Genomic DNA, 25381 nt, shown 5'->3' with positions numbered 1-25381 from the left:
CTCCGGCGCGGAGGGGCCCCGGCCCCGCCGGTCCGGCCCGAGGGCTGCGCCGGGAGCGCGGCGGGGAGCGCGGCGGGGCGCGGGGCCGGTGCCCCCAGCCCGGCCGAGATGAGCCCCCTCCCCGCGGGCAACGGCAGCGCCTGGGGGGGCTCCGGCAACTGCAGCGGGGCGGGCAGCCTGGGCCGGCAGTGGCTGCTGGGCACCGCCATCAGCCTCACCGTCCTGGTCACCGTGGCCGGTAACTTGCTGGTGATCGTGGCCATCGCCAAGACGCCGCGGCTGCAGACCATGACCAACGTCTTCATCACCTCGCTGGCGTGCGCCGACCTCATCATGGGCTTGCTGGTGGTGCCGCCGGGGGCCACCATCCTGCTGAGCGGCCAGTGGCCCTACGGCACGACGGTGTGCGAGCTGTGGACCTCGCTGGACGTGCTGTGTGTCACGGCCAGCATCGAGACGCTGTGCGCCATCGCCGTGGATCGCTACCTGGCCATCACCTCCCCGCTGCAGTACGAGGCGCTGGTGACCAAGGGCCGGGCCCGGGCCGTGGTGTGCCTGGTGTGGGCCATCTCTGCCTTCATCTCCTTCCTCCCCATCATGAACCACTGGTGGAGGGACGGGGCGGACGAGCGGGCGGCGCGCTGCTACGACGACCCGCGCTGCTGCGACTTCGTCACCAACGTCACCTACGCCATCGTCTCCTCCACCATCTCCTTCTACGTGCCCCTGCTCGTCATGATCTTCGTCTACGTGCGGGTTTTTGCCGTGGCCACGCGGCACGTGCAGCTCATCGGCAAGGACAAGGTGAGGTTCCTGCAGGAGCCCCCCAGCCCCACGGGCAGGAGCAGCCGGCGCCGGCGACCCTCCCGCCTGCTGGCCATCAAGGAGCACAAAGCGCTCAAAACCCTGGGCATCATCATGGGCGTCTTCACGCTCTGCTGGCTGCCCTTCTTTGTGGCCAACATCATCAAGGTCTTCTGCCGCTCGCTGGTGCCCGACCAGCTCTTTCTCTTCCTCAACTGGCTGGGCTACATCAACTCGGCCTTCAACCCCATCATCTACTGCCGCAGCCCCGACTTCAGGAGCGCCTTCCGCAAGCTGCTGTGCTGCCCGCGCCGCGCCGACCGCCGGCTCCACGCCGTCTCGCAGGACCTGCAGCGCTGCCCCTGCGCCTTCAGCCCCCGGGGGGAGCCCGCAGGGGACAGCAAGGCGGCCCCCGGGCGCCCCGGGGAGGACGGCGAGGCTCGGGGCAGCGGCAGCAGAGCAGAGGAGGCTCCTCTGCCCGCGGGCGGTGGCCACCGGCAGCGGCCCCGGGGCGAGTCGCGGCTGCAGGGCGCGCAGACCGCGCTGTGCTCCCAGCTGCATGAGTAGGTACCTGCAGGCATTTGCTCGGGAGGGGCTCGGGGGGTCCGGTTCAGCCCTTTGGGGGGTGGCTGGGGGGCTATCGGTGCTGGGACTGTGCTGTGACGGCGCGGTGCAGAGCTGGGGGAGCAGGGATGTGGGACTGGGATGTGGGACTGGGCACCACTGTCCTGCTCCCTGATGTTCCCCTAAAACTCTGGCTCCTCCACTGGGCTGCAAAATTGGGGTCCCAACCAGTCCCGCCAGGACCTGTCTGCTGTTTCTGGGTAAAGGAAACACGGCTGGTGAACAGGGGAGCCAACCAGCTGAGCCGGAATGTGTCCCAAAACCTGGCATTTCCCCCTTCTCCTCCCCATCCCGCTTTCTGCTGCTAAAGAAGGAAAACGCGGGGACCCCTTCCCAGCGAGGCACTGCGGCTGCCGTCGCCACTCCGGGCTCTGCAGGTTGCTTTGCCCTCCAGCGGTGTAAATCTGGGAAGGGAATTAATTTCACCCCGCTCGGTCCCATGACGGGAAATGCGCTCCCGGAGCCGGCAGCCCGCACAGAGCAGGGGACTGGCAGGGGCTGCTGGGGGCTGGCAGGGGGCTGGCAAGGGCTGGCAGGGATGCCCATGCTGTGGCTCTGCCCAGCCGGCACCCTGACACAGATTTACACCTCCAGTTACAGGGTGGGGTTTTTTATTAGTATGACAAAATTGGAGTTATTCTGGTTACTGTGGATTTTAACCGTGTTTCTCTCCTGATGCCTGAGGGCAGGAGAGGTTTCCTGCCAGGGATGGGCAGGTAGAGGTGTTTCCTGGGCAGGATTCACCCGTGCTGGGCGCTGCGTGGTGGGAGGGTCTGTTCTCACCCCTGCGCTCTCCCATTTCAGGTTTGCTGGCGGAGAAACTCCCGCGGGTCCATCCGAGTGACTGCGAGCAGCCGAGAGCTGGGAGGAGAGCGCTTCCCCGGCCGGGCCAGCGCCGCTCCGGCCTCTCCTCTGCCCGCCTTGGCCGCCGCCCTCCCCGGGGACCGCAGCCCGTGGCCAGCCCGTGGCTGCTGCCCGGCTTCGGGCACGTGAGTCCGGATCGGCGCGGCCGCAGCCCCTTAACCCTGCTTGTGCTGCTGCCGGGCCGGCTCGCTGGAGCTGCACGCCGCTCCCGGATCCCCCCGCGCCCGCTGGGGTGGCGGCTGTGGGTCCCTGTCCCCAGCCGAGCCCGCTGGGTGACCCTGTGTCACCTCGCACCCTCTCCTTGCAGGGCCGGGGTTGCAGAAGCAGCGCCGGGGGTGACGGGGCTGCCAGGAGCCTGCACCGACCCGGAGAGGAGGAGGAGGAGGAGGATCTCCCTGGTGGTCCTGGGACAGCACCAGCTCCTTCGTGCTGGAGACCCGGAGCTGGGGAGAAGCCCTGGAGCTGCTCAGCGAGGGGCAGCACAGCCTCAGGGATGTATGGACAGGGGACAAGCTCCCATCTGGGTGCTCCTGGCACGCTGGCAGTGGGATGTGCAGACTGCCAGCTCTGCCCTCTTGAAGGACAAAGGACCCTGTTGTCCCAGGCTTGGCCAGTTTCGGACAGTCTGCCGAGAAGGAGACAAGAGCCTCCTGCAGGCTCGAGCCCTTCCCAGGACTTCCATCCCTGCCCCAGCTGCTGCATTCCAGGGCTGAGCTCAATCCAGGAGCCGCAGCGACGCCTTCAGCAGAGGAGAAGCTCAGGGGGATGAATGAGGAGAGCTCCGAGCACGGAGCACTCCCAAACGCAGCGAGCTGGGATGGTCTCGGGCCCCTCGGCAGTTCCCCCTCTCGTTGGGGACAGGTGCCCGTGTCCCCGGGGGACGGGAGGTGGATTCTCATCTCACAGTGTGTGCACAGGTTTATCCCGGTTTGTGTCCCCCTGCCTGTGAAATAAACCTCTGGATCTCCGCGGTGCCCCCAGCTCTGTCCCGGGGGGCTGCCTGAGGTTCGGGGGGTCCATCCCGTCCTGGGGCCGTGGCTGGCGGGAGAGCCGGGCTGGGCACGGCGCTGCCCCGAGCGCTGCCCGGTTCCCGCAGCCGGGCGGGCGGAGCTGCCCTGACAGCTCCCGGTGCCGCGGAAATCAACCCCGGCTCGGGGCAGGGACCGCGCCCGGGATGGTGCAGGGTGTCCCCGCAGGGACCGGCACACACCTGCACTCACCTGTACACACACAGCTGTACACACCTGTACACACTCACCTGCACTCACCTGTACTCACCTGTACACACACTCACCTGTACACACACAGCTGTACACACCTGTACACACTCACCTGCACTCACCTGTACTCACCTACCTGTACTCACCCACCTGTACACACTCACCTGCACTCACCTGTACTCACTCACCTGTACACACTCACCTGCACTCACCTACCTGTACACGCCTGTACACACTCACCTGTACACACTCACCTGTACACGCTCACCTGCACTCACCTATACTCACTCACCTGTACACACACACCTGTACTCACCTACCTGTACACGCCTGTACACACACACACCTGAACACACTCACCTGCACTCACCTGTACTCACCTACCTGTACTCACCTGTACACACACTCCCCTGCACTCACCTGTACTCACCTGTACACACACACCTGTACACACACCTGTACACTCATCTGTACACACCTGTACTCACCTGTACACACACTCACCTGCACTCACCTGTACACACACACCTGTACACTCACCTGTACACACACCCCTGCACTCACTTGTACACACCTGTACACACCTGCACTCACCTGTACACACACACACACACACACACCTGTATCACCTGTACATATTCACCTGTACACGCACACCTGTATCACCTGCACTCACCTGTACACACCTGTACACACCCACCTGTATCACTTGTACTCACCTGTACACACCTGTACACACACACCTGTATCACTTGCACTCACCTGCACTCACCTGTCCCCCAGGCCCCGCCCCTCCGGCCCCGCCCTCCGCGCGCTCTCGCGAGAGGGGCGGGGCGGCGCTCCCGCCGCCGCCGCCGGGCTGGGCGCCCACCCACGCGCGGGTGACGGTGCTGCGGGCGCGGGGGCTGCGCGCCAAGGCGGCGGCGGGCGGCAGCGACGCGTACGCCGTGATGGCGCTGGGCCGCGACAAGTTCCGCACGTCGGTGGCCGAGCGGTGCCGCGGCGAGCCGCTGTGGCGGGAGGAGGCCACCTTCGAGCTGCCGCCGCCGCCCGCCAAGCTGCGCCTCACGGTGCTGCACCGCGCCCTGGCCGGCGCCGACAAGTTCCTGGGCCGCGCCGAGGTGGAGCTGGCCGCGCTGAGGGACGATGGGGGCCGGCGGCACACCAGGTGCGACCGGGGCGCTCCGGGGAGGGGATGGGCACCCTCGGGCAGAGCGGGGTGAGGGCTGCTGTGTGCCGGGGAGGGGGATGGAGAGGCCCCTCCGGGTCTTGAGGAGGTTTTGGGGGGGTCACGGAGAGGTGTGAGGGGAGCTGTGCGGCCCTCGGAGGTCTGAGGGGGATCCTGTGCCCCAGGGGACAGTGAGGGGTAGCTCTGTGCCCTTCGGGGGTGGAATGCTGTGGGGAGTCCCCCGTGGGATGATGTCCCTGTTCCTGGTGGAAATCTCTGTGTTCCTCAGGCACGGGGGAGACCTCTGTGTCCTCAAGGAGTCCCCGTGCCCCCATGGCAGTCTGTGTGTCCCCATGGCAGTCTGTGTGTCCCCATGGAGTCCCCATGGCAGTCCGTGTGTCCCCATGGCAGTCTGTGTGTCCCCATGGAGTCCCCATGGCAGTCCGTGTGTCCCCATGGCAGTCTGTGTGTCCCCATGGAGTCCCCATGGAGTCCGTGTGTCCCCACGGCAGTCCCCGTGCCCCCATGGCAGTCTGTGCGTCCCCATGGAGTCCCCATGGCAGTCCGTGTGTCCCCATGGCAGTCCCCGTGTCCCCACGGAGTCCATGTGTCCCCACGGCAGTCTGTGTGCCCCTAAGGAGTTCCTGTGCCCCCATGGCAGTCTGTGTGCCCCCATGGAGTCCGTGTGTCCTCAAGGAGTCCGTGTGTCCCCATGGTAATCTGTGTGTCCCGCAGCCTGGGGCTCACTCCGTGCCCCAGGGTAGTGCTGGGGGACTCTTGGGGGACACAGGGACCCCTGAAGCCCCACGGGGTGACCCCTTGGAGCAGGTGAGCCCTCTGAGCCCCCATGGCTGGGGGTCTGGAGAGCGCTGTTCCAGCCAGTCCTGCCTGGTCCTTGGGTTTGATTTCCAAACGTTTCTGTGTGAGTGCTGCCACTACAGAGCAAACAGCCAGCCTGCCCCCCGAAACCTGACATCCTCACAGTGCTGCCTCCTTCCAGCAGGGACCAGGTTATTTATTTTTGCTAACAAACACTTTTGAAGCGTGTCAGGGTGGATAATTCCACCTTCCAGGGGCTGACTGGGAGCCGGGGCCGCTCCTGCCCAGCGCCAGCTCTGTGTCACACTCGCTGCTTTGAACACAAACACGGGCACGGTGAAACCCAGGGGTGGTGCCCGGGAGGGTTTTGCTGGGAGTCAGCAGCCTTGTAATGTGCTGGTGAGTCACCTTCCTCCCCTGCCTCACCTGAGCGCCGTCCCGCTTGTCAGGGCTTAATTAGGCCGCGGGTTCATTAGGGCTGTGTCAGACTCTGGCTGTGTTTACACTGCAGCCTCTTGGTCAGCAGAGCTCAGGGCCGGTGCCTCAGGCACCCGGGCGCGTTCCTTTGTGTCTGGGCAGAGGAAAATTGAGGGGGAGAAAAAAGGAAAGCAGAGCTTTGCTGCTCCTGGGGAAGTTTCTCATGTTTTCAGTTGTTTGCAGCCCTCGGTTTCCTGTTTGAAGCCTGCTGCCATGGTGATGTGTAGCCAGTTTTATTGGAAAATAGATAGATGATGATTGACAAGTGCTTTCTAACACCATAAATGCCACTAATGAGATTTTTTTTGTGGTTTGGGGATTGTCAGTCTGTGATTTCCTTCCAGCCACCCCCAGGGTGCTGCTTTCAGCTGGGGCTGAGCTGCCTTTGCTGAACACGGTGTTTGCCCAGGATCAGTTGTGGCACTGAAGCCCTGCGAGCACAGGATGCTCCTGGAAATCACAGCTTTGGAACAAAAAGCCCAACAAAACAGTGCTGACTCGAGTTAAAGGCAAAGGGGTTGTGATCCCCAGGCTGCTGCAGCTCCAGGCACTGGGCAAAACCTCGGTCTCCTGATAAATGCCCTTTTCTGGGTGTCTTCTAAGCCCAAGCCAGAGCACCTGAATGTCCCTCAGCTGTTCATTTAGAGTCACAGAATCCCAGAGTGGACCCTAAAGCCCATCCTGTTCCACCCCCTGCCCTGGGCAGGGACAGCTTCCACTAGACCATTGCTCCAAACCTGGCCTTGAACACTCGGAGGGACAGGACAGACACAGCTTCTCCAGGGCCTCGCCACCCTCAGAGGGAAGAATTTCTTCCTCATTTCCCTCTGAAGTGTCTGCAGCAGATTCCTGAATCCACCTCCTTCAGTTATCCCCATTAGTTTTGAATTTTCTCTGGAGCAAATCACCTTTTCCCGTTCTCTTTTGTTGCTTCCAGCATACCTTTGGAGGTTGAAGTGCAAATTTGATGGCAGGGCACATTTGCATGCTCTGTTTGCTGCCTTTATTTTCCCATTCCAGCTGGTGAGGAGGAAGAAACAAAGCAATTTCCAGGCAGCCCTTCCCTATGGGTCCTGTGGGGTCGGGAATGCTGCGGTTCCACCAACAAATGAAACCATGCTGGCGTGCTGTGCTGGCTCAGATGTGGCTTGAGTGTCACCGAGGGGTGGTTGAGGGTGTGTGGGTGGTGGGATTGTGGTTTGGGATGCCCTGGGCACTGCCCACACAGAGCTTGTTGGGGAGGGAGAAGGCTCTGGCTGAGCAGTGCCCTTCCTGGTGTGTGCCAGTCACGAGCCTGGAGAGGGGAGTGGAAATCCCCGAGGTCTGGGAGGCTGGGGTTGGCTCTCTGCTGTTGATTAGGGGTTCCTGGGCTTAGGAGGCATTAAGGAGCTGGAATGAAAGGTATGAGGGCGTGGGACGCCTGTGCAGCTCTGAGGCTGCTGCTCTCACTCCACTTCAAAGCTGTGGCCCCTGCCAGTGTCAGGAGGAGAGATGAAAGGGCAGAGGAGAGCGGCTGAGCTGAAATACAAGAATTCCACGTCGTGCCTCTGTTTTTTCTCCTTTTTTTTAACCCTTCCTGATCTGGTTTTAAAGCAAATCTTATTAATAACTTTCTGTTTACGATAAGGAGTGTTTTCTTTGGCACCTGGGGCCGTGACCATGACGTCACCATAAGATTAAAGTCTTTCTTTTCCTACACTGTGGGCTGATTTGATTTTTCAGCCATAAGCACCCTCTGTGTTCTCAATTACCGGCGGTTAAAGAAATCTCCCTGTTGCTGCAGGTGGTACAAGCTTCACTCCAAACCAGGGAAGAAGGAAAAGGAGAGAGGGGAGATCGAGGTGGACATCCAGTTCATGAGGAGCAACATGACAGCCAGCATGTTTGACCTGTCCATGAAGGACAAGCCCCGCTCTCCCTTTGGGAAGCTCAAAGACAAGCTCAAGGGCAAGAGGAGCAGTGGCCTCTCGGACACGGCCTCGGCCATCGTCCCCAGCACCTCCCACTCCCCTGCTGACAGCGAGGATGAGGCAGTGGAGAAGGAGAAGAAGAAATCCAAGTTCAAAGCGCTGTTCTCCAAGCCTGGCCTGCAGAAGACATCCTTGTCCCAGTCCATGTCAGTGCTGCCCACTCAGCAGCCCCCCACCCAGAGGGTTCGGCTGCGGCCCAGCGACTTCCAGGCGCAGTGGGATGAGGAGGAGCCCGAGACCTCTCCTGTCTCAGAACGTGAGTGTTGGCACAAAACCTTCCCCCAAAGGGTTCTTTACACTTTTCACAGCGCTGGTTAAATTCTCCTTTCTGAACAAATCCACAGAAGGTCCCTGCTGGCACTGAGGCTGCTGTAGTGTCAGAGAAAAGGTTGTTCTTGCATCTTCAATTTCTCCCTGTTTTCTTTTCCAGGATCCTTTGAAAGTGTGCCAGCACAGAAGCCAGCTCCTTCTCCTCTGTTCAAATCTCGTAAACCAGCCTTTTTGGACAGTAGGCAGCTAACCCAGGGCACCACTAACCACACCAAAAAGGATGGGCTGTCTTTGTTCAGTGGCCTTAAATCCAAAAACGATCCCGTGTCCAAGTCTAGTCTGTGCATCAATGGCAGTCACGTTTATATGGAAGAGACCACGACGAAGGACAAGACTCCAACCTCCTCCCCCTCTCCTCACAACCTCAGGAGGAAGCAGCACTTTGCTTCAGAGGAAAATCTCTTCTCCAGGTCCACTAAATCACCTGAAGAGATGGGGAGAACCTCTCCTGGGCAGGCATTCTCTGGGTCCACATCCTTGGAGACCTTCAAGTCCATGACTTTGCCATCATACAAACTGCTCAGCAGTGAGGAGCACCTGGACACCAGCGTTCCACCAAGCATCGAGGTTGTTAGAGAGACCAAAAAACCAGACCACAAAAAGTCTGCCTTGCTCTCCCTGGTCACTGGGAAGAAGGAAATGGTGAAGCCCAGTGATGCTGAGATTATTCCCGACAGGACCCTGCAGAGTGAGGAAAATACAATTCCAGAAGAGAAGAGTGAAGAGGAGGCCAAATGCCCTGAAGCCCCAGCAGATGTGGGCAGAAGGAGCCCCTCAGGAGACTCCCACCACGCAGAGGAGGCCCTCACAACCAAGGAGGAGGAACAGAAACCTGAGAAAGCTGCGCCGGCCAAGACCAAAGCTGTGAAACCCAGGTGGGTCCCAGCTGCTGGCAGGAGTTGGGGTGGGCAATGCTGGTGGCAGCGGGCTGTGTCTGCCACACCTGGGCTCAGGTGCTGCTCTCTGGGTACCTGTGGGTTTTATGCTAGCATTGGTGGCTTTGTTAGCAAAGAACAACTCCCAGGTTCTTCCTCAGTGTGAAAAAAAGATGGATGTAGGGGTGCTCCTTGTAAGTGATGCTGCAGTGGTGGTTCTCTAGTGCAGGAGGCACCTGTGCAGGTGCTGAAGGGGTGAATTTTCTTGCTGGCTGTCTTGCACAAACTAACTCTGTCTGAGCTGTGTGGCTGCAGCCTCCCCAGGGTCTGAAATGCCCGTTCTAACGTCTCTGCTTTCCTCTTCCCTACTTGGCTTTGGTCTTCCAAAGGGTGGCCCTGTAGCCCTTCTGCTTTTGGCATCGTTCACAGCAGCACAGAGGGACCTTGTGTGGATTTGTACACAAGGTTTTTTTGGAAATTCTGCTCCTTTATCCTTCATACAAATATATAAATTGTGTATGGGGTTTATTATATATATAGGTGTGCCCTACTAATAAGGCTGTGTTTTGTGTCTGTGCCTAACTCCTCATTTTCAGTGCTTCTCAAGTTTGAGTTTCTTGCCTGTGCAGCGTTTTACATACTAATAAACCTGCTTGGGGTGCAAAGAGGCAGTGCTTAAAGCAGCAAAACCAAGCTCTGCAGTAGGAGAGTTCTGACATAAGCCCAGTGCTTGGTAAAGGTGAAATTAAGGATGTGAAGTCTCACAGACAAGGGGACCTCTCTCTGAGGTCTCTTTAAGGTACAGCTCATCTCCAGTGGCAGAGCTGATGGAGGCTGGTGCTAAAGCTTGTCTGTTCCTGCCTCGTGTTGCATCTGCAAGTGACATGCGAGTTTTTTGTCCCTTTTTGCAGACTGGGCCTGTCTCCAGAGGAGGAACCCAAAGCCACGCTTCCTACTCTTGCACCTGACCCCCTCCCTGCTTTTCTCTCTGTGCACCGTATCAGCAGTGCCAATAATCCTTTTATTTCTGAAGTGGGGCAGGCAGTCCAAGTGCCAGACTCTGAAAACATCACTAGTCCTCCTGCCTCTCTCACTTCTCCTGCTTTTGCTGCAGAGCTCTGGAATGACAAGAACCCCTTTAGTCCTGAGTGGGACAGGGCATCCAGAGCCCTGGATCCCGACAGCACCGCCCGTTTCCCTTCACCCCATCACCCTGCAGCCTCTGTTCCCAAAGTGCCTCTTCCTGGGCAGGTGTCTGCCAGGGGCAAGAATCCTTTTGCTGCTGACTGGGGGCAGGCTCCTGAGGGCTCTGAGGCTTCCCAGGGTCTCTCTGGCCCACGCACACCTTCTGTCCCCTCTGGCTGTCCTTTCAATGCCAACAATCCCTTCGTGCCCAAGCGTGGGGCGCAGGCAGTGCCAGGTTCCCAGGATGGTTCCTGCCCTTCCTGCCTTCCTGGTGGGCAGGACTGTTCCTCTGCAGGACACCCTGCTCGTGGTGCTTCAGGGGGCTCTGCACATGTGGCTTTAACCAGTGATGTCACAGCTGTGCTAGACCCTCTGGGCACCTTGTCTGGCCCCCCTGCTGGCCCCTCTGGGCTGGCTCCAGAGCCACACTGGGATTCTGCCCAGCTTCAGCCTGAGGGTTCTTTGGAAAGCAGCAAGCCAGGCCGTGGGAAATCTGTGTCCTTTGTCCTTGGGGAATGGCAGGGTGTTCCATCAGGTGATGTGGGTGTGTGTGGGCAGGAAGGTGGAGAGCAGCCCCTGGATTCCAGTGGGAGGTTACAGATGAGTTCAGGGGCAGCAGGAGAGCCAGCAGGGTTTGGGGGTGAGCTGGGAGCAGGGGGTGACCCATCAACAGAGCTCTCTCATCCCACCTGGAACAGGGATGGAACAGCTGTGGGGGTCACTGCTGGGAGCACTGAGGCCTGCACGAGGGGTGGCAAAGGTGTTGTGTCTCTCTCCAAGTGCAGTGACAGCCTTGTGCCAGAGGCTGACCAAGCACAATCCCCCCAGAGCGAGCTCAGAGATGAGCAGGAGACCTGTGGTGGAAAGCAGTGGGCAGAATGTGTGCCCAGGTTAGAGCCCCAGGCACCTCCACCTGCTGGAAATGAGCCACTGTCTCAGGTCCCAGCAACACCGAGAGCCTGCATGGTGTCCCCTGGGGAAGGGGATCCAGGCAGGGCTGGCAGTGAGGTCCCTGTGCCCCCAAAGCCAGCCCCACGACTGGCTGTGCTGCTGAGGAAATCCCCAGCCCCTCCCCGGGCTGAGCTGAGGGCTGATGTTCCTGCTTCAGGGGAAGGTGTAAAATCCACACCAGGGCTCCCGTTCCCTGAGCCCGCAGCTGCTCCTGGGTGCCTCCCTCAAGGGGGCTCCTTGGGGACTGTCACCCCTGCAGTGGCACCCAGAGGTAAGAACAGTGGCAGGCCTTTAGGAAAGGCGGGTGGTGATGGTTTGTGTGTCAGTCTCACAAATGTCAGGTCTGCAGTTCCTGTTCCCGGGGACCGGGGCTCGGCACTGGCCGGTCTTCCTGTGATCCCGGAGGGAGGCTCTGATGATGAGCTGCTGGGGGACTGCCAGGACAGCTGTGGGGCCACTGCAGGTGACAAAGGTGTTCTAGGGAATGGAGAGCAGCCCCGAGGTTTGACACCTTTGCATGGAGAACAGCCAGAGCTCTCTGATAGCTCTGATGCAGCCCCTGTGATCCCGGCTGCTCCAGGAGGAGGAGCAGGAGCCATTCCTGGTGCTTGTGAGCCAGGGAGCCTGGCTGTGCTGCCTGCTGCAGTGGGTGCTCCCAGGGTCTGTGTGCAGGGAGCTGACTCAGGCTTAGGTGTGACATCTCATTCCACGGAGTGTGACAGTCATTTTGAGAAACAGGAGCTGGAAAGGAGTGCAGGCGCTGAGGAGCGTGCAGAGCGTGACTTCTCTGAGCCTTCTGCTTTCTCTTCCTCCCTGTCAAGTCCTTGCCAGCCCTTCTCTTCCTCTCATTCCCTTCTCTCTGACACCCCGAGTCGTAGAGCAGAGTCTCCGAGAGCCGAGGGCTTCGCAGATAAAGCGGGAAATTCGGGCAAGAAGAAACTCCTCCAGGCACGGGTTTCACCCTCTGAAACGTTCCCTAAGCAAACCCCTCGGGGTGCTGAAACCGTGTCTCCCCAGCACAGGTGAGGCATGTGGGGATCCCAGCAGGTACCTCCGTGCACTGTGAGCTTTGCTTTGCCCTCTGGGTGCAGATCTGTCCCTGAGGCTGCTGCATCAGGCCAGGACAGCCCTGATTTCCTCTGGGTTTGTCAGGGCTTGGCTGCTGTCACCCACTGCGGGGTTGCTGCTGACTCCAGGAGGGTCTGTGCAGCTCCTCAGGGTGCCCAGGGGAGCAGCTGCTCCTCACAGCTCTTAGGGAAGGTGCAGGGGGAATGGAGTCATTCATCCCACTGGCAGAAAGGCTGGGGCTGAGCTGTTTGTCAGACAGGGAGGAGGGACACCTGGTAACTGCTTCATTTCCTGCCTGAGTGGGCTCCTCAGGCATCACCACCACTGCTGCAGCTCCTGCTCGGTGGGAGTGGTGCCACTGACCTGTCAGCCTTTGAGACTTCACCTGCAGAGCTCTGCCTGGGCTCTAGGGCACCCCTGGGCCAGTGTTTGCTGGAGTAGAAGTTAAATTTTGATTCTGTGTTAAAATTGGTGCTGTAAGACCTGTGCAGGCCAATAATGACAGCACTTCTCACAGCTGGTGGTGTCAGTTCAGATTGGACAAGGCCTAGCACTTGTCTCAGGACAGCAGAAGTATTTGGTATGTTGTAAGATCACAAATATGTTCTGATTAGGAAAGTCAGGCTGAAATACCAGTTTCTGAGGGATCAGAGTAGCTGCCCTGTGTTCTGTCTCCTCGTGTAGCCTGACCTGGCTTTTCTTCCATGACACACACAGGATGTATTTCCCTTCCTGCTGCTGCTTTATCTCCAATGCCTTAAGTCAGTAAAGATAGTAGAGAACTGGAAAATACTCTGAAATACCTTGTCTTCCTGAAGCTGAATCTCTTTTCTTTCAGGAGATAGAGCAGGGAGGGAATCATCCCCAATTTCTTGCTGTATTTGTTCCCAGTCTAAAGATCTGTGCCATGCTGCTGTTACCTCTTCTGCCTGAACAACAGCACTCTTTTTTTTTTCCTGTTGCAGACTCCATCCTGTGAAGCCAATGAATGCCATGGCAAACAAGCCTCAGAGCAAGAACCTGAATGTCATCAGCACCATGAATGAAAAGCTGCTGGAAATGAGTGTGAAGGTATGGAGGGAAGTGGCACTTTCACTGCCCAAGCTTTGATTGATTTGAAGAGTTTGTGTATTCCAGATAACTGGGACATGAACATCCTTTTGGTCAGCCCCCAAGAGTGGGAGCAGTCTTTAAATGCTTATTTTCTTGCAGACTGACCTAAAAATAGAGCTGTGGCTCATGTTTTGTGGGGAAGATTCTCAGGCACAGCCACTTCCTTGGAGCACAATCATGCAGTTGGGTCAGCAGTGGGATTGACAGGAGCTTTCAGCATAATCCTGGCCTCAAGAGAGACCTCCAGGCTTGAGGCACAGCTTCCCTGGCAGGCTGGAGCATCCCTGGCTCAGCAGGGAAAACCACGGGTCCCCTTATGCTCTGCCAGGGTTTTTTTGGGAAATAGGGAAGTTAGAACGGAAATGACAGCAGTGCCTCCTCCTGGTGAGAGGATGGGAGCTGAGTGATTCAGACTGACACGCTGCTGTTTCAAGGGGTTCAGATCTTGCAGGGGGTGTTGTGGTGTTCTGATGGCACCTGAGCTGTGTGAGATGCCCCACAGGAGCCTCTTGTACTCACACTCCCTGCCTGGGCAGTGTTCTGGGAGCAGGAGGGGTCAGCAGAAGCTGCCCAGTACCTCTCATGCTGCTTGAGGGTTAAAAACAGATTTTTCAAAGCAATAGGATGAAACAGCAAAGGCCTGGGTGGGTGTTTCTTGCTGTTTAACCCGAAATTGGCTTTCCCAGTGTGCATTTAAGCAGCTGGTTTGAGCTTTCCCAGGTTTGTTTGGCAGCAGCTGTCACCGTGCTGCTCTGTGTGTCTGGTTTGGAATGTGCTGTGCCTGCTCTGACCCTGCCTTCCCTCCCTCCCTCCCAAGAAATACGATCCCTCAGACCCTGCCTATGCCTATGCTCAGCTGACACACGACGAGCTGATCCAGCTGGTGCTGAAGCAGAAGGACACCATCACCAGGAAGGACCTCCAGGTGCGGGAGCTCGAGGACTACATCGACAACCTGCTGGTCAGAGTCATGGAAGAAACCCCAAACATCCTCCGAGTTCCCATGGCTGGCAACAAAAAAGCTGGGAAGATGTGAAGGGTCTGGGGGTGTCGGTGGGCAAGGACTGAACCCCCCCAGGGCAGGGGGAGGAGCTGGTTGTGCTGCTCACAGAAAATGACCTTTTCCTCTTTCTGCCTTGAGCAACCCTCAGATTGATTAATAGTTCCATCAGGTGTTGTAATGAAGTCTCACCTTATTTATTTTGGTTTTTATTTTTTGGTTTCTTCCCATTATTTGGGAAGGTCAGGCATTAATCCCAAGGCTGGTTGTGATGGGAAGGAGGAGGGTTTTTGATGTGTTTTGCTTCCCAGCAAGGCACTGATGATCCTTTAGGAAGAATTTTTTAAATGGTTTTGTTTTGTAGCAGCTTTTAGAGATCAGTTACTTTCCTTTCCACATCTGAAGTTGTAGTGCAATATAAATCCTTGTACAGTAGAGCTTGAGGATTAGATTGGTTTTAAAATAATAATTAACTACACTGGAGAAGTCCAAAGATGGCCCAGCTTCAGATTGGGGCTGTAATTTAAAAGGAATTAATGCCCTGAAAGCTGACTGTAAGCTGACCAAATCTCAGTTCATCTCATCAAGTGGGCATTCCCAAGAGTCCTTCAAGGGAAGGTTTTCAGGTTTTTTGGAGTAGGAGACATTGAGGTTCACGGTACATTCCTACCATAGGAGTTCTTACCTCAATGACTTTAGGCCAAAGGTACATTTTAAATCAGAAATTGTTCTCTTAGTGTCTTAAATTTCTGCTCTGGAGGTTGTTCAGAGCAGGCAGAGGCAGCCCTGGTCTCACACCTTGTGCCCTGTGGGAGCTCAGTGACCATTTCTACGCTGCACTGAGGAATCAGAAATCCTTTGGGGTTGGGGCTCACCTTGAAGCCCTTCCAAGGTGATCAGCCCTGCACTGGGGCTCCTGCCTGAGGAAAAGCCTGTGCAGCTGAGGTGTGCTGGACAGGGCAGAGCTCCTGGGGCTCTCAGGGGTGCCTCCACCCCCTCAGGCTGCAGGAGCAGCCACCGCAGCCTCCCCCACTGCAAAGTGACCAGGGCTTGCTTTGCTGAGCCCTCGGCACAGAGCAAAACCACCAGATGCCTTCTGGGACCCCTGGGACCCAGATCTGGGATTTGCCAGGGTAGGGAGAGCCCAGGAAAGGCTTAGAGGGAAGCTGGAAAACCAGCGGAGCCCTGCAAAGGACCAAAACTTCACAAGGACCAAAGCTTAAAGCTTTCCAGCCTTAATTCTCTGGAAATAAACACTCCTACCTTGGAAATGGTTGGGTTATTGAGTCACTCCTGGCCCAGGAGTGAGTTTTTAACTCCATTTTTCTGCAGGAAAGCACTTTATTGGGGGGCTGGAGCAGCTGGATGGACTCTCACCCCGTGAGCAGTCTGCTTACAATGTCACAAACCACTGGAGGTCTCAAATGCTGCATTTTGGAGCGAGGGACAGTTTGATAGATTTGCACAGAGATGTAAACATTTATTACAAAACAATCAAAGAGATGCTGTTAATTTAATGACCTTTTTATTCCCGTTTCTTCCTGCTACCAAAGTCTGGAGCTTTAGTGGCAGAGCTGTCCCTCATGGGCAGCCTGGCCTCAAACAAGCATTAGGAGCTGAGAGTCCTGCAAGACTCCAGGTGCTTTTATCTCATGTTAGTGTTACTTGGGCAGTGAGGGTGTTCTCTGTCTGAGGGCAGGCAGCCTGGGTGGTGGTTTCATTCTGAGGGGTGCTGCTTGGCCCTGCTGGAGCTGCTGCTGCCTCCTGTGCCTCCTCGAGTGAGGAAGATGAAGGATTGATTTGTTTCCTCCTCGTGCCTCCGTGGGTCTGTGCTCACAGGATCCTGTACCTCACTGATAAACTTGTATTTTAGACTTCTTCTCCTCTGGGGGAGAGTGAGCTGCACAGAACCAAAGCAATAAATAATATTATTATTCATAAAAATAAATAATGCTCTGCTCTTAGCAGAGATGAAGCCTTAACACTTGGGCCAGCCTCTGGCAGCCTTTCTGAGCCAGTTCCAGCCGGGTGTGTTGGGGGAGCCTGAGCTGAGCAGGGCTCCTGTCCCAAAAGCCTGGCCCAGCCCTCAAACCTTGTTTTTATTAAAGCCTTCCTTTGGTGTGAGGGGACTGGCATTTACATCCTCAAGGGCCTTAAGAATCAAACCTGTTGTTTATTACTGAAGGATTAATGCATGTTTGTACTCTGCTTTTAGCCCTGGTACTGTTTGTTTTCAAACACCTCTTGGTTTTATGGAACACTAAAATAAAGACACCTTAAACCCAGATTTCTGACTGCTGTGTCTTTGTTCTGAAGGAGCAGTTTCAGATGGGCCTTGTCCCCTCCTTGTGACACTGCTCATCCTCCTCCAGGGGATGATTAAGATAAAGATTAAAAAGTTAAGATAAAGAGGATGATAAATTATCAGATAAAGACAGATTTCTGACTGCTGTGTCTTTGTTCTGAAGGAGCAGTTTCAGATGGGCCTTGTCCCCTCCTTGTGCCTCTCTGCTCATCCTCATCCTCCTCCAGGGGATGATAAGGTAAAGAATGTAAAGTTAAGATAAAGAGGATGAGGAAGTGATAAAATAAAGACACCTTAAACCCAGTTTTCTGACTGTTGTATCTTTGTTCTGAAGGAGCAGTTTCAGAAAGGCCTCGTCCCCTTCTTGTGCCTCTCTGCTCATCCTCCAGGGGATGATAAAGTTAAGATAAAGATGATAAAGTTAAGGTAAAGAGGATGATAAATTATCAGATAAAGACACCTTAAACCCAGATTTCTGACTGCTGTGTCTTTGTTCTGAAGGAGCAGTTTCAGAAAGGCCTCGTCCCCTTCTTGTGCCTCTCTGCTCATGCTCCTCCAGAGGATGATAAAGTTAAGGTAAAGAGGATGATAAATTATCAGATAAAGACACCTTAAACCCAGATTTCTGACTGCTGTGTCTTTGTTCTGAAGGAGCAGTTTCAGCAGGGCCTCGTCCCCTCCTTGTGCCTCTGCTCATCCTCATCCTCCGGGCATTCCGGGCTGGTTCCATCCCTGCCGGGAGCTTCCTGCTGAGCACCTCGCGGGGTGTGGGAACCTGCCGGACGGGCTCGTCCGCCCCTGCAGCCCCGGGAGTTCCCGTAAGCACCGCCACAGACCGGCCACAGCCCGGGAGGGGCGCTGGGCCCTCATGGCAGCGCTGGCCTCACTGCCGCGGGGCTGGCAGGAGGGGGAGGCCGTGAGGGGCGGGGTGCTTTGCGGTTCCCCGCCGAGGAGGCCGCGTTGTCCCCGGCCCCGCTCCCCCCTCGCTCCCAGCGCCGCCGCCCCCGGGGGCATCCCCGCGGAACTGGCGTGGCCGGAACGCAGCGTGCAGGGGCGCCGGCGCGGCCGGGCGGGAGTGGGGACGGACCGCGGGCAGCGCCGCTATTGGTGGGCTCGGGGCGGGCTGCGCCGCTATTGGCTGTTGGCGGTGCGCCCGCCCCGGCGCTCCCCCAGCGCGGCTGCGGCCATGGCGGCGCGGGGCCGCTGCCCCGAGTGCGGCTCGGCGTCGCTGGTGGAGGACGCGCACTACGCGCAGCAGCAGCTGGTCTGCGCCGCCTGCGGCTGCGTCCTGTCCGAGGGGCTGCTCACCACCACCTACACCGACGAGGAGCATCTGCGGGGTGCGGCACCGCGCTCGGGGTGGGGGGCGCAGGACCGACGGTGCGCAGCTCGTGTGGGCCGCTCCGAGCCGGCCCGAGAAGCGAAGCGCTCCCCGAGCTGTGTCTCGGAGTGCCCCCAGAGCCATGCCAGCACTGTCCCCCGCCTCCATCCCCCCAAACACCGGCGGGGTTTTCCATCCCGGGCACACCCGCGGCATTTCCCGGTCAGGGTTTGGCTTGGAGCCGGTGATGAGATTTAAATTTAAACTGGGGGATCGCTTATTGTTAAAATACACGGTTAAAATCGCATTGAAATCTCTTAGAAGAGCTTTAAGTGCAGCAGAGCCTGGCTCTGGCTCAGAGGAGACCCAAGAGCTCCTTTTCCCCTGGGCTGCTCTCACTCAGCGCCCTCAAAGGAGCTTTAAGTGCAGCAGAGCCTGGCTCTGTCTGGAGGGGATCCCCGGCTCAGAGGAGATCCAAGAGCTCCTTTTCCCCTGTGCTGCTCTCACTCAGCGCCCTCAAACAGCTCTGATTGCTGCAGCCCGGTTCCGTGGGCACCTGCTGGCCCCAGATCCCCGTGCCCGGATTCCCTGCAGCACTGACTGACCCCCCTGTTTTCCAGAGGTCGCCTATTCCCAGAGCACTGGCCAGAAGGAGCAGCTGAGCCGCTGCCTGCAGCGAGGTGAGAGCACCCCCTCCTCCCTGCCTGCCTCTGCAGCTTGTTTCACCTGGTTCTGATGGTGACAAAGGGCCCAAAACCCCTGGAGCTGAGCCTGGTGCTGCATCCAGCACCTGCCCTGAGGGGCTCCAGTGCTGGGCAGGGCTGGGTGAGCGCTGCCTGCTTTTGTCCTTTTGTGTTGATTCAGTTCATCCTTCAGGGAAGCTTTCTTTATAATATAATTGTGGTGACCCGAGGGGGCATTCCCTGGTCTAGGGAGACACAAGAAGCTTGCCTCAAAAAGCTGTCAGACCCCACTGGCTCCTTCCCCTGTTCCTCCATCCCTGAGCCATGCTGTCAGACCCCACTGGCTCCTTCCCCTGTTCCTACATCCCTGAGCCACTCCTTCCCTATTCCCTGATTAACCCTCACCTTTGTACTGCCCTGAGAGCAGGGTCAGCCCCTGCCCCTGCAGAGAGAAAGTGTGTGTGTGAGTGCTGAAATCTCAGGGCAGAGCTGAATAAAACATCTGTGCATATCATGCACAAGCCCTTTTGGCTTGCTGGGCTGTGCTGGCAGCAGTTCAGCCTGCTACAAACGCCTCTGAGCAGAAATTCCTCTCTCCCCGCAGGGATCCGGCGGGTCCAGGACCTCTGCAAGGTGCTGCAGCTGCCAGCCACCTTCGAGGAGACGGCTGTGTCCTACTTCCAGAGGGCCCTGCAGCTCCCTGCCTTCCACCTGGTCAGCCTGGAGAAGAAGGAGCTGCTGGGGGGCTGCTGTGTGCTGGTGACGTGCCGGCAGCACCGCTGGCCCCTGACCATGGGCACCGTGTGCTCCCTGCTCTACGCCAAGCAGGAGCTGTTTGCCAGCGTCTTCCTGAGCCTGCAGAAGGAGCTGGGGCTCTCAGTGCCCGCCCTGAGCCTGGCAGACCTGGTGACAACACACCTGAGCAGGTGATGGGGCCCTGGCATGCTGGTCCTGGCTGGGTGAGGGGCTGGGGGGTGACACTGGGCTGGTTTTGTCCCTCCCGTGTCACACCTGGGCTGTGATTCTCTCATCCTGCCCCATTCTCAGCTTGGAGAGGGCACAGAGGTGCTCAGGGAGGCACCATGGGTCACGGGATCCCAGATCTCTGAGGTTGGAAAAGATCTCTGAGGCTGTCCAGTCCAAGCTGTGCCCGATGCCCACCCTGGCACCCAGCCCGGAGCACTGAGTGGGGACTCCACCCCTCCCTGGCAGCAATTCCAGTGCCTGGGAACCCTTTCCATAAGGAAACTCCTCCTGGTGCCCACGAGCAGCAGCATGGCAGGGGCAGGGTGTGTCCTGTATTTGCTGGGTTCCCAAAGTGAGGAATGATGAGTCTGACTCCATGTTCTTAGACGGCGAATTTATTATTTTATGATCTAGATTATATTAAAGAATGCTGTACTAAACTACTAAAGAATACAGAAAGGATGCAGATAGGAGGCTAAAGAGATAATAATGAAAACTCTTGCCTCTCTCCTCAGAGTCTGACACAGCTTGGCCATCATTGCCCAAACAATTCACATGAAACCAATCAAACAATCACCTACCACATTCCAAAGCAGCAAAACACAGGAAAAGCAACGAGATAATATTTCCCTTTTCCTCTGAGGCTTCTCAGCTTCCCAGGAGAGAAATCCTGCTGAATGATTTTCCCAGAAAACACGACACTGACAGGTGTGTGTGACAGGTCCCCGAGGCTCCCCCTGACTTTGACTCTTTCCCCCGCAGCTTCCGGCTGGTGCAGCCCACAGCCAGCGTCCCTGCGCCCTTCCTGGAGGACAAGGACAAGCTGCTGGCCAGGACCATGGCCATAGTGGAGCTGGCCAGCGAGACGTGGCTGGTGACGGGCCGGCACCCGGTGCCCGTGGTGACGGCCGCGGCGTTCCTGGCCTGGCAGTCGCTGCGGCCCGGCCCGCGCCTCTGCTGCCCCTTGGCACGGTTCTGCCGCCTGGCAGGGGTGGAGCTGCCCCCCCCGGCCCGCCTCAGGCTGAGGGAGCTGCTGGAGATCCTGCTGGGAATGGCCTCCCAGCTCTCCTGGCTGCGAGCCTTCCGCCTGGACAAGAAGACGGTGGTGAAGCACATCGGGGACCTGCTGCAGCACCGGCTGTTCCTGCTGAAACGCGCCTTCAGCCAGCACGACGGGCAGGAGCAGGACGTGGGCCTGGGCTCTGGGAGCCAGGGGTGCCAGGGCTCTGGGAGCCAGGACTGCCTAGGCCAGGATTCTGTGAGCCTGGGCTCTCTGGATAAGGATTCCCCAGGCCAGGGCTCTCTGAGCCAGGGCTCCCTGGATGAGGGCTCTGTGAATAAAGATTCCCCCAGCCAGGGATGCCCAGGCCGGAATTCTGTGAGCCTGGGCTCCCTGGATAAGGATTCCCCAGGCCAGGACTGCCCAGGCCAGAACTCTGTGAACCAGGGCTGCCTGGGCAAGGACTCTGTGAGCCAGGGCTGCCCAGGACAGGGCTCTGTGGACCCAGGCTCTCTGGATAAGGACTCCCCAAGCCAGGGCTCCCTGGATAAGGACTCTGTGAATAAGGACTCCCCAGGCCAGGACTCTCCCGGCCAGAGCAGCCCAGCTCAGGGCTGTGTGAGCCAGGGCTCCCTGAATAAGGACTTCCCTGGCCAGAGCTGCCCAGGACAGGGCTCTGTGAGCCAGGGCTCCCTGGATAAGGACTCCCCTGGCCAGAGCTGCTCAGGACAGGGCTCTGTGAGCCAGGGCTCCCTGAATAAGGACTCCCCTGGCCCGAGCTGCCCAGGACAGGGCTCTGTGAGCCAGGGCTCCCTGGATAAGGACTCCCCAAGCCAGAGCTGCCCAGGCCAGGCTCCCCCCACCTCTCCTGCGCTGGCACAGCAGCGGGGCAGTCCCTGGGTGGGGAAGCAGCAGCGTGGGGGCCCCCTGAGGCCCCTGCTGCCCCCCTGCCTCATCCACCCCAGGAAGAGGCCGCGGGCAGCTCCGAGCGCCGCGGCCGCGGCCGTGACGGGCGACGAGCCCATCTCAGACAGCGAGATCGAGCAGTACCTGCGCAGCCCCGAGGAGATCCGCGCCCTCAGCAGGGCCCAGGCCTGGCTCTGAGGGTGGCCCTGGCCCAGAGGGACGATTTGGGGACCAGAAGTGTGGACCCCAGCAGGGACAGAGTGACTGTGCTGCAGGGGGCAGGGAATGAGGCTGTGGGGAGGGAGCTGCGTCCTCCTTAATGTGCTGGACCAAAATGGGGCTTTGGATGGAGTGACTGCTTCAGGTCGTGTTACATTTCTGTTTTAAGTAAATAAAAGTGCAGGTGCCAGGTTTTCCAGGGCAGCCTCACCTTGGACTTCTCATTCTTCAGCAGAATGACTTTGTGAGGGTCACAAAACTGCAGACCAGGCTGCATTTGAGCATGAAGCCTGAGAGAAATCACAGTAGATCTTGGCAGATTGGCATATCTTTAATATATTAAACAAAACATATCTGCTAGAAACATTCTATTCATATAAAAATGCAAAAAGACCCCTTTAAAGACATTTCTTTGGCATATTTCCCTCCCCTCCCCCCGGATATTGCAGGAAGCTCTGTTGATATGTCATTCGCTTGTAAACAGACAAAGTGTAATTAAGAATACAAAGCTTTTTCTCTAATACTGTCACAATGCAGCAAGCAATAGAACCACGGGGCATCAGCCAGGCTGGGGAGGCTGCAGGAGCTGCAGCAAGGGTTTAAACTGTGTTAAACACCAGGGACAATGAAATATTTCAACATTTAACTGGGCAGAGAAGCCGAGGCAGGCAGGGAGTGGCAGGTTAAGCCCAGGGGTGCCCCAGCCCCGTGGGGTGAGTGGTTCCCAGGTGAGACCAGTCCCCACTAAGTGCTTTTTCCTCCCCTGGCTCGTGGCCCTGCCAGCCCCACGACCCCTCGGAGGTAGCTACGTTACAAAACTCATTTGCAGGCGGGGGAAAGTGAGGCAGGGGAGGCTGGAAAGGGCAGGGGAGGCACCAGGCTCCCACCTTCCTTCTCTGCTTTGCTGCAGCCTCTCTGCAGCCTGGCTGTTTTACCTGTGTGCTGGGAAAAAGGGGAGATTTGTTTTTCAATGGGAACAATAAGTGCTTATCCAGGTTCCAGCCCTTTGACAGTCCAAGGAAGGGCTCGAATTCCTTGGCATCATTCTCTTGCATTCCCAGGAATGGTCCCTGCTCCCCAGAATGGTCTCTGCCTTCTTAAGAGCAAACCTAGGTATTTTGTGAGCTTGAAGCCTGGATTAAGGACACAGAGCTGCTCTGGGCCTCTCTCACATCTTGGTTCTTTGGTGCTTTGGCACAGAGGGTCAGTCCTGGCAGCAGCAAGGTCTGCCAGCCCACCCCAGTGCATGGCTTGAGCCTCTGAGGGCCTGGGAGCATTTTCTGACCGAATTTAGTGTCTGGAGCCTTTTCTGGCCCTTATTTTAGTGTCTGGCATTAAAGCAGTGCAGACAATCACCTCACCTCGGAGCTGAGGCTCCTCTTACCTTGTGCTTGGCTTTGCAATATGGCTTTGGCAGCAGGCAGCCCGCGCAGCTGGCACAGCTGGGGACGTTCCAGAGGGAGCAGCTGCCCTCCAGAGGCAGCGTGCTCAGGCTGGGGCTGCGCTGCCTGGACGTGAAGGGCACTTGGAGTGGTCCCTCGGCGGGAATATTGCAGTCGTGGCACGGGAGGGGGCCCTCGTGCCACCTACGGCTCTGTCTATACATATATACATTCAATAATATAGCTTTGAAAAATAGACGTTTCCTCTGTAGAATATAAAATAGCATTTAGGATCAATCTCAAGTGACATGCGGGAGTGATTAAAGCACGGCTGCAATTCCGCCACCGCGGCGGGAAGCTCCGAGCCTCCTCGGGGAGATGGGTGGGCCCGGCATCGTGCTGTGCCCGGGGGCACCGGAGCCCCCGGCCGTGCCGCCCATCCCCGCTAGTGCACCGGGTGATGCTCCCCGAGGAAAACGCTGCGGCCGTCGGTCCTTCGCCACCCTCACACGGTGGTTTCGCTCTTCCACAGGCCGGTCTTCATGCCGGCCGCGCTGTCGCCGCTGGCCAGGTTGATGTCGTACTTGCTGCCCTTGAGGCCGCCGTTGTGGCTGCCCACGTTCAGCGGGTACGAGCGCCGCTTCGCCTCCCTCTCGCAGCTCGTCCCGGGCCGCAGGTTGTCCCGGCTGCCGCTCCTCCGGCGAGCCTCGGCCACGTCGGGCACCCTCCGCCCGCCGTCGCTGCCCTCCGAGGGGCTGGGGGCCGCGTCCCCGTCGTGCGGCACCCTGGCCGGGCTGGTCCTGCCGCTGGGGTAGCTCTCGGAGTGGCTGTTGTGGAGGCTGCCGCTCTCGCTGGACGGGTGCTCCGAGGATCCCCGCAGCATTTTCAAGCGGTGGTGCTTCCCGTCCCGGCACGGCTTAGTTCTGCCCCGGTGGCTCCGGCGGCCGTGCAGGTTGCTGTTGTGCCTGGCGGGCTTCCCGTCGGCAGCGTCCGGCTCCGGGCAGGGCGCCGGCCGCGGCTCCGCCTGGCTCTGGGCTACCTGCAGGTTGGTGAGCTTGCAGCGGCCCCCGGCAGAGCCGGCGCTGCTGGGCGAGGAGGAGGAGGAGGCGCCGGAGCGAGCGGCCTCCGGCTCGCAGCCGATGAAGACCTGCGAGCCGTCCTCCGGCCCCAGCCCGGCGTGCACGTACGCCTGCATGGGCAGCGCGTTCCGGTACGACGGGCAGCACGAGAACCAGGAGCTGAGCACGTCCCGGCGCCGCAGGCAGTGATGGGTGAAGATGAAGAGCCCCAGCGCCACGGCGGTGACGCCGTAGAGGCAGCTGAAGACGATGCTCAGGTACCAGCGCTGGGACACGGCCATGGCGCCGAACGTCCACAGGGCCACGTAGAGGGCGTGGGTGGCCAGCAGCGCCCAGAACTGCACCCGCAGCGAGTACACACCGTCCCCCTCGGGGCAGGGCGGCCCCGAGTTCAGCGTCACCGAGATGGAGCCGGAGTCCGTCAGGAGGTCGCCGGTGGCCCCCAGCCGCGGCGGGGGCTCCAGCGGCTCCGGGAGCTCTTTCTGCTGCGAGGGTCGGCACTGGAGGCTGAGCCCGGCGCAGAGGAAATAAATCCAGGTGACGAGCAGGATGAAAGCCACGGGGACGTAGAAGGCGCCCAGGCTGGGCCGCCACACCAGCCAGCAGCTGTGCGGGAGGAGAGGGGCTCTGAGGGGCCGTGGCCGGAGCTGCTCGGCACCCCTGCCCTCTGTGAAGCTGTGCCGGCTGCCTGCGTGATTTTTTCCCCCAGTATATTGATAATTCTCAGGAAAAACCTCACTGACCTCTTCCCAAACTTCTCCAGATTCCCAGCGCCACCAGTCCCCTGCCCCAGCAGAGGGAGGCCACCCCACGTGGGAGGGAGGAAAGGTGGAGCAGGGACACTTACTAGGGGTTGTTGTCGTGGTAGTTTTGGATGTTGACAGCTGCTGTGACCCCACAGATGATGAGGGGGATCCCGCCAGCGATCAGGTAGAACCTGCAGGGAGAGGGGGGAAGTGTCACCGCACACCTGGAGCCCTCGGGAGAGCACGGGATGGGCTCCCGCAGAGCAGCAATCCCTGCCCCTGGAGGTGCCCCGAGGGCCCGGGGCA

General features: G+C 58.5%; 4 protein-coding genes across 6 annotated transcripts in view; 3 read left to right on the top strand and 1 right to left on the bottom strand.

Moving 5' to 3' along the window:
- On the top strand, window positions 1–3275 carry ADRB3 (adrenoceptor beta 3). Of its 3 annotated transcripts, XR_005628376.1 has the most exons (3): window positions 2–1367; window positions 2233–2417; window positions 2600–3274. XR_005628376.1 is itself a non-coding variant. In XM_039716894.1 (2 exons), the coding sequence occupies exon 1, from the start codon at window positions 109–111 to the stop codon at window positions 1369–1371; it is 1263 nt and encodes a 420-aa protein (XP_039572828.1). In that variant the 5' UTR covers window positions 1–108; the 3' UTR covers window positions 2233–3275. The 3 variants fall into 3 exon arrangements, 2 of the variants coding, with proteins under 2 accessions (XP_039572828.1, XP_039572813.1); XM_039716894.1 differs by having other exon boundaries at window positions 1–1371; window positions 2233–3275; XM_039716879.1 differs by having other exon boundaries at window positions 2233–3274.
- Window positions 3058–16753, top strand: RAB11FIP1 (RAB11 family interacting protein 1). Its single transcript, XM_039715525.1, has 6 exons — window positions 3058–3142; window positions 4296–4680; window positions 7760–8202; window positions 8377–9151; window positions 13321–13426; window positions 14286–16753. Exons 1-6 carry the CDS (start codon window positions 3058–3060, stop codon window positions 14502–14504), a joined length of 2013 nt encoding a protein of 670 aa, XP_039571459.1. The 3' UTR covers window positions 14505–16753.
- A 1185-nt stretch (window positions 16754–17938) lies between these two features.
- BRF2 (BRF2 RNA polymerase III transcription initiation factor subunit) lies at window positions 17939–23758 on the top strand. The gene is made up of 4 exons (XM_039716644.1): window positions 17939–18113; window positions 18715–18774; window positions 19382–19703; window positions 20506–23758. Exons 1-4 carry the CDS (start codon window positions 17960–17962, stop codon window positions 21845–21847), a joined length of 1878 nt encoding a protein of 625 aa, XP_039572578.1. The 5' UTR covers window positions 17939–17959; the 3' UTR covers window positions 21848–23758.
- Window positions 23756–25381, bottom strand: part of ADGRA2 (adhesion G protein-coupled receptor A2) — a 20895-nt gene continuing 19269 nt past the window's right edge. The window contains exons 19-20 of the mRNA XM_039715515.1: window positions 25177–25266; window positions 23756–24935 (exon numbers count right to left, since the gene is read on the bottom strand). Coding sequence (XP_039571449.1) covers window positions 23756–24935; window positions 25177–25266 — 1270 coding nt within the window. The remainder of the gene's footprint in view (window positions 24936–25176; window positions 25267–25381) is intronic.

Source organism: Passer montanus, unplaced genomic scaffold (genome assembly GCF_014805655.1).
Source record: "Passer montanus isolate IOZ18808 unplaced genomic scaffold, ASM1480565v1 scaffold101, whole genome shotgun sequence".
Classification (NCBI taxonomy): domain Eukaryota; kingdom Metazoa; phylum Chordata; class Aves; order Passeriformes; family Passeridae; genus Passer; species Passer montanus.
The sequence above is the reverse complement of the archived record's forward strand: the minus strand, read 5'-3'. Positions and strand labels throughout refer to the sequence as shown.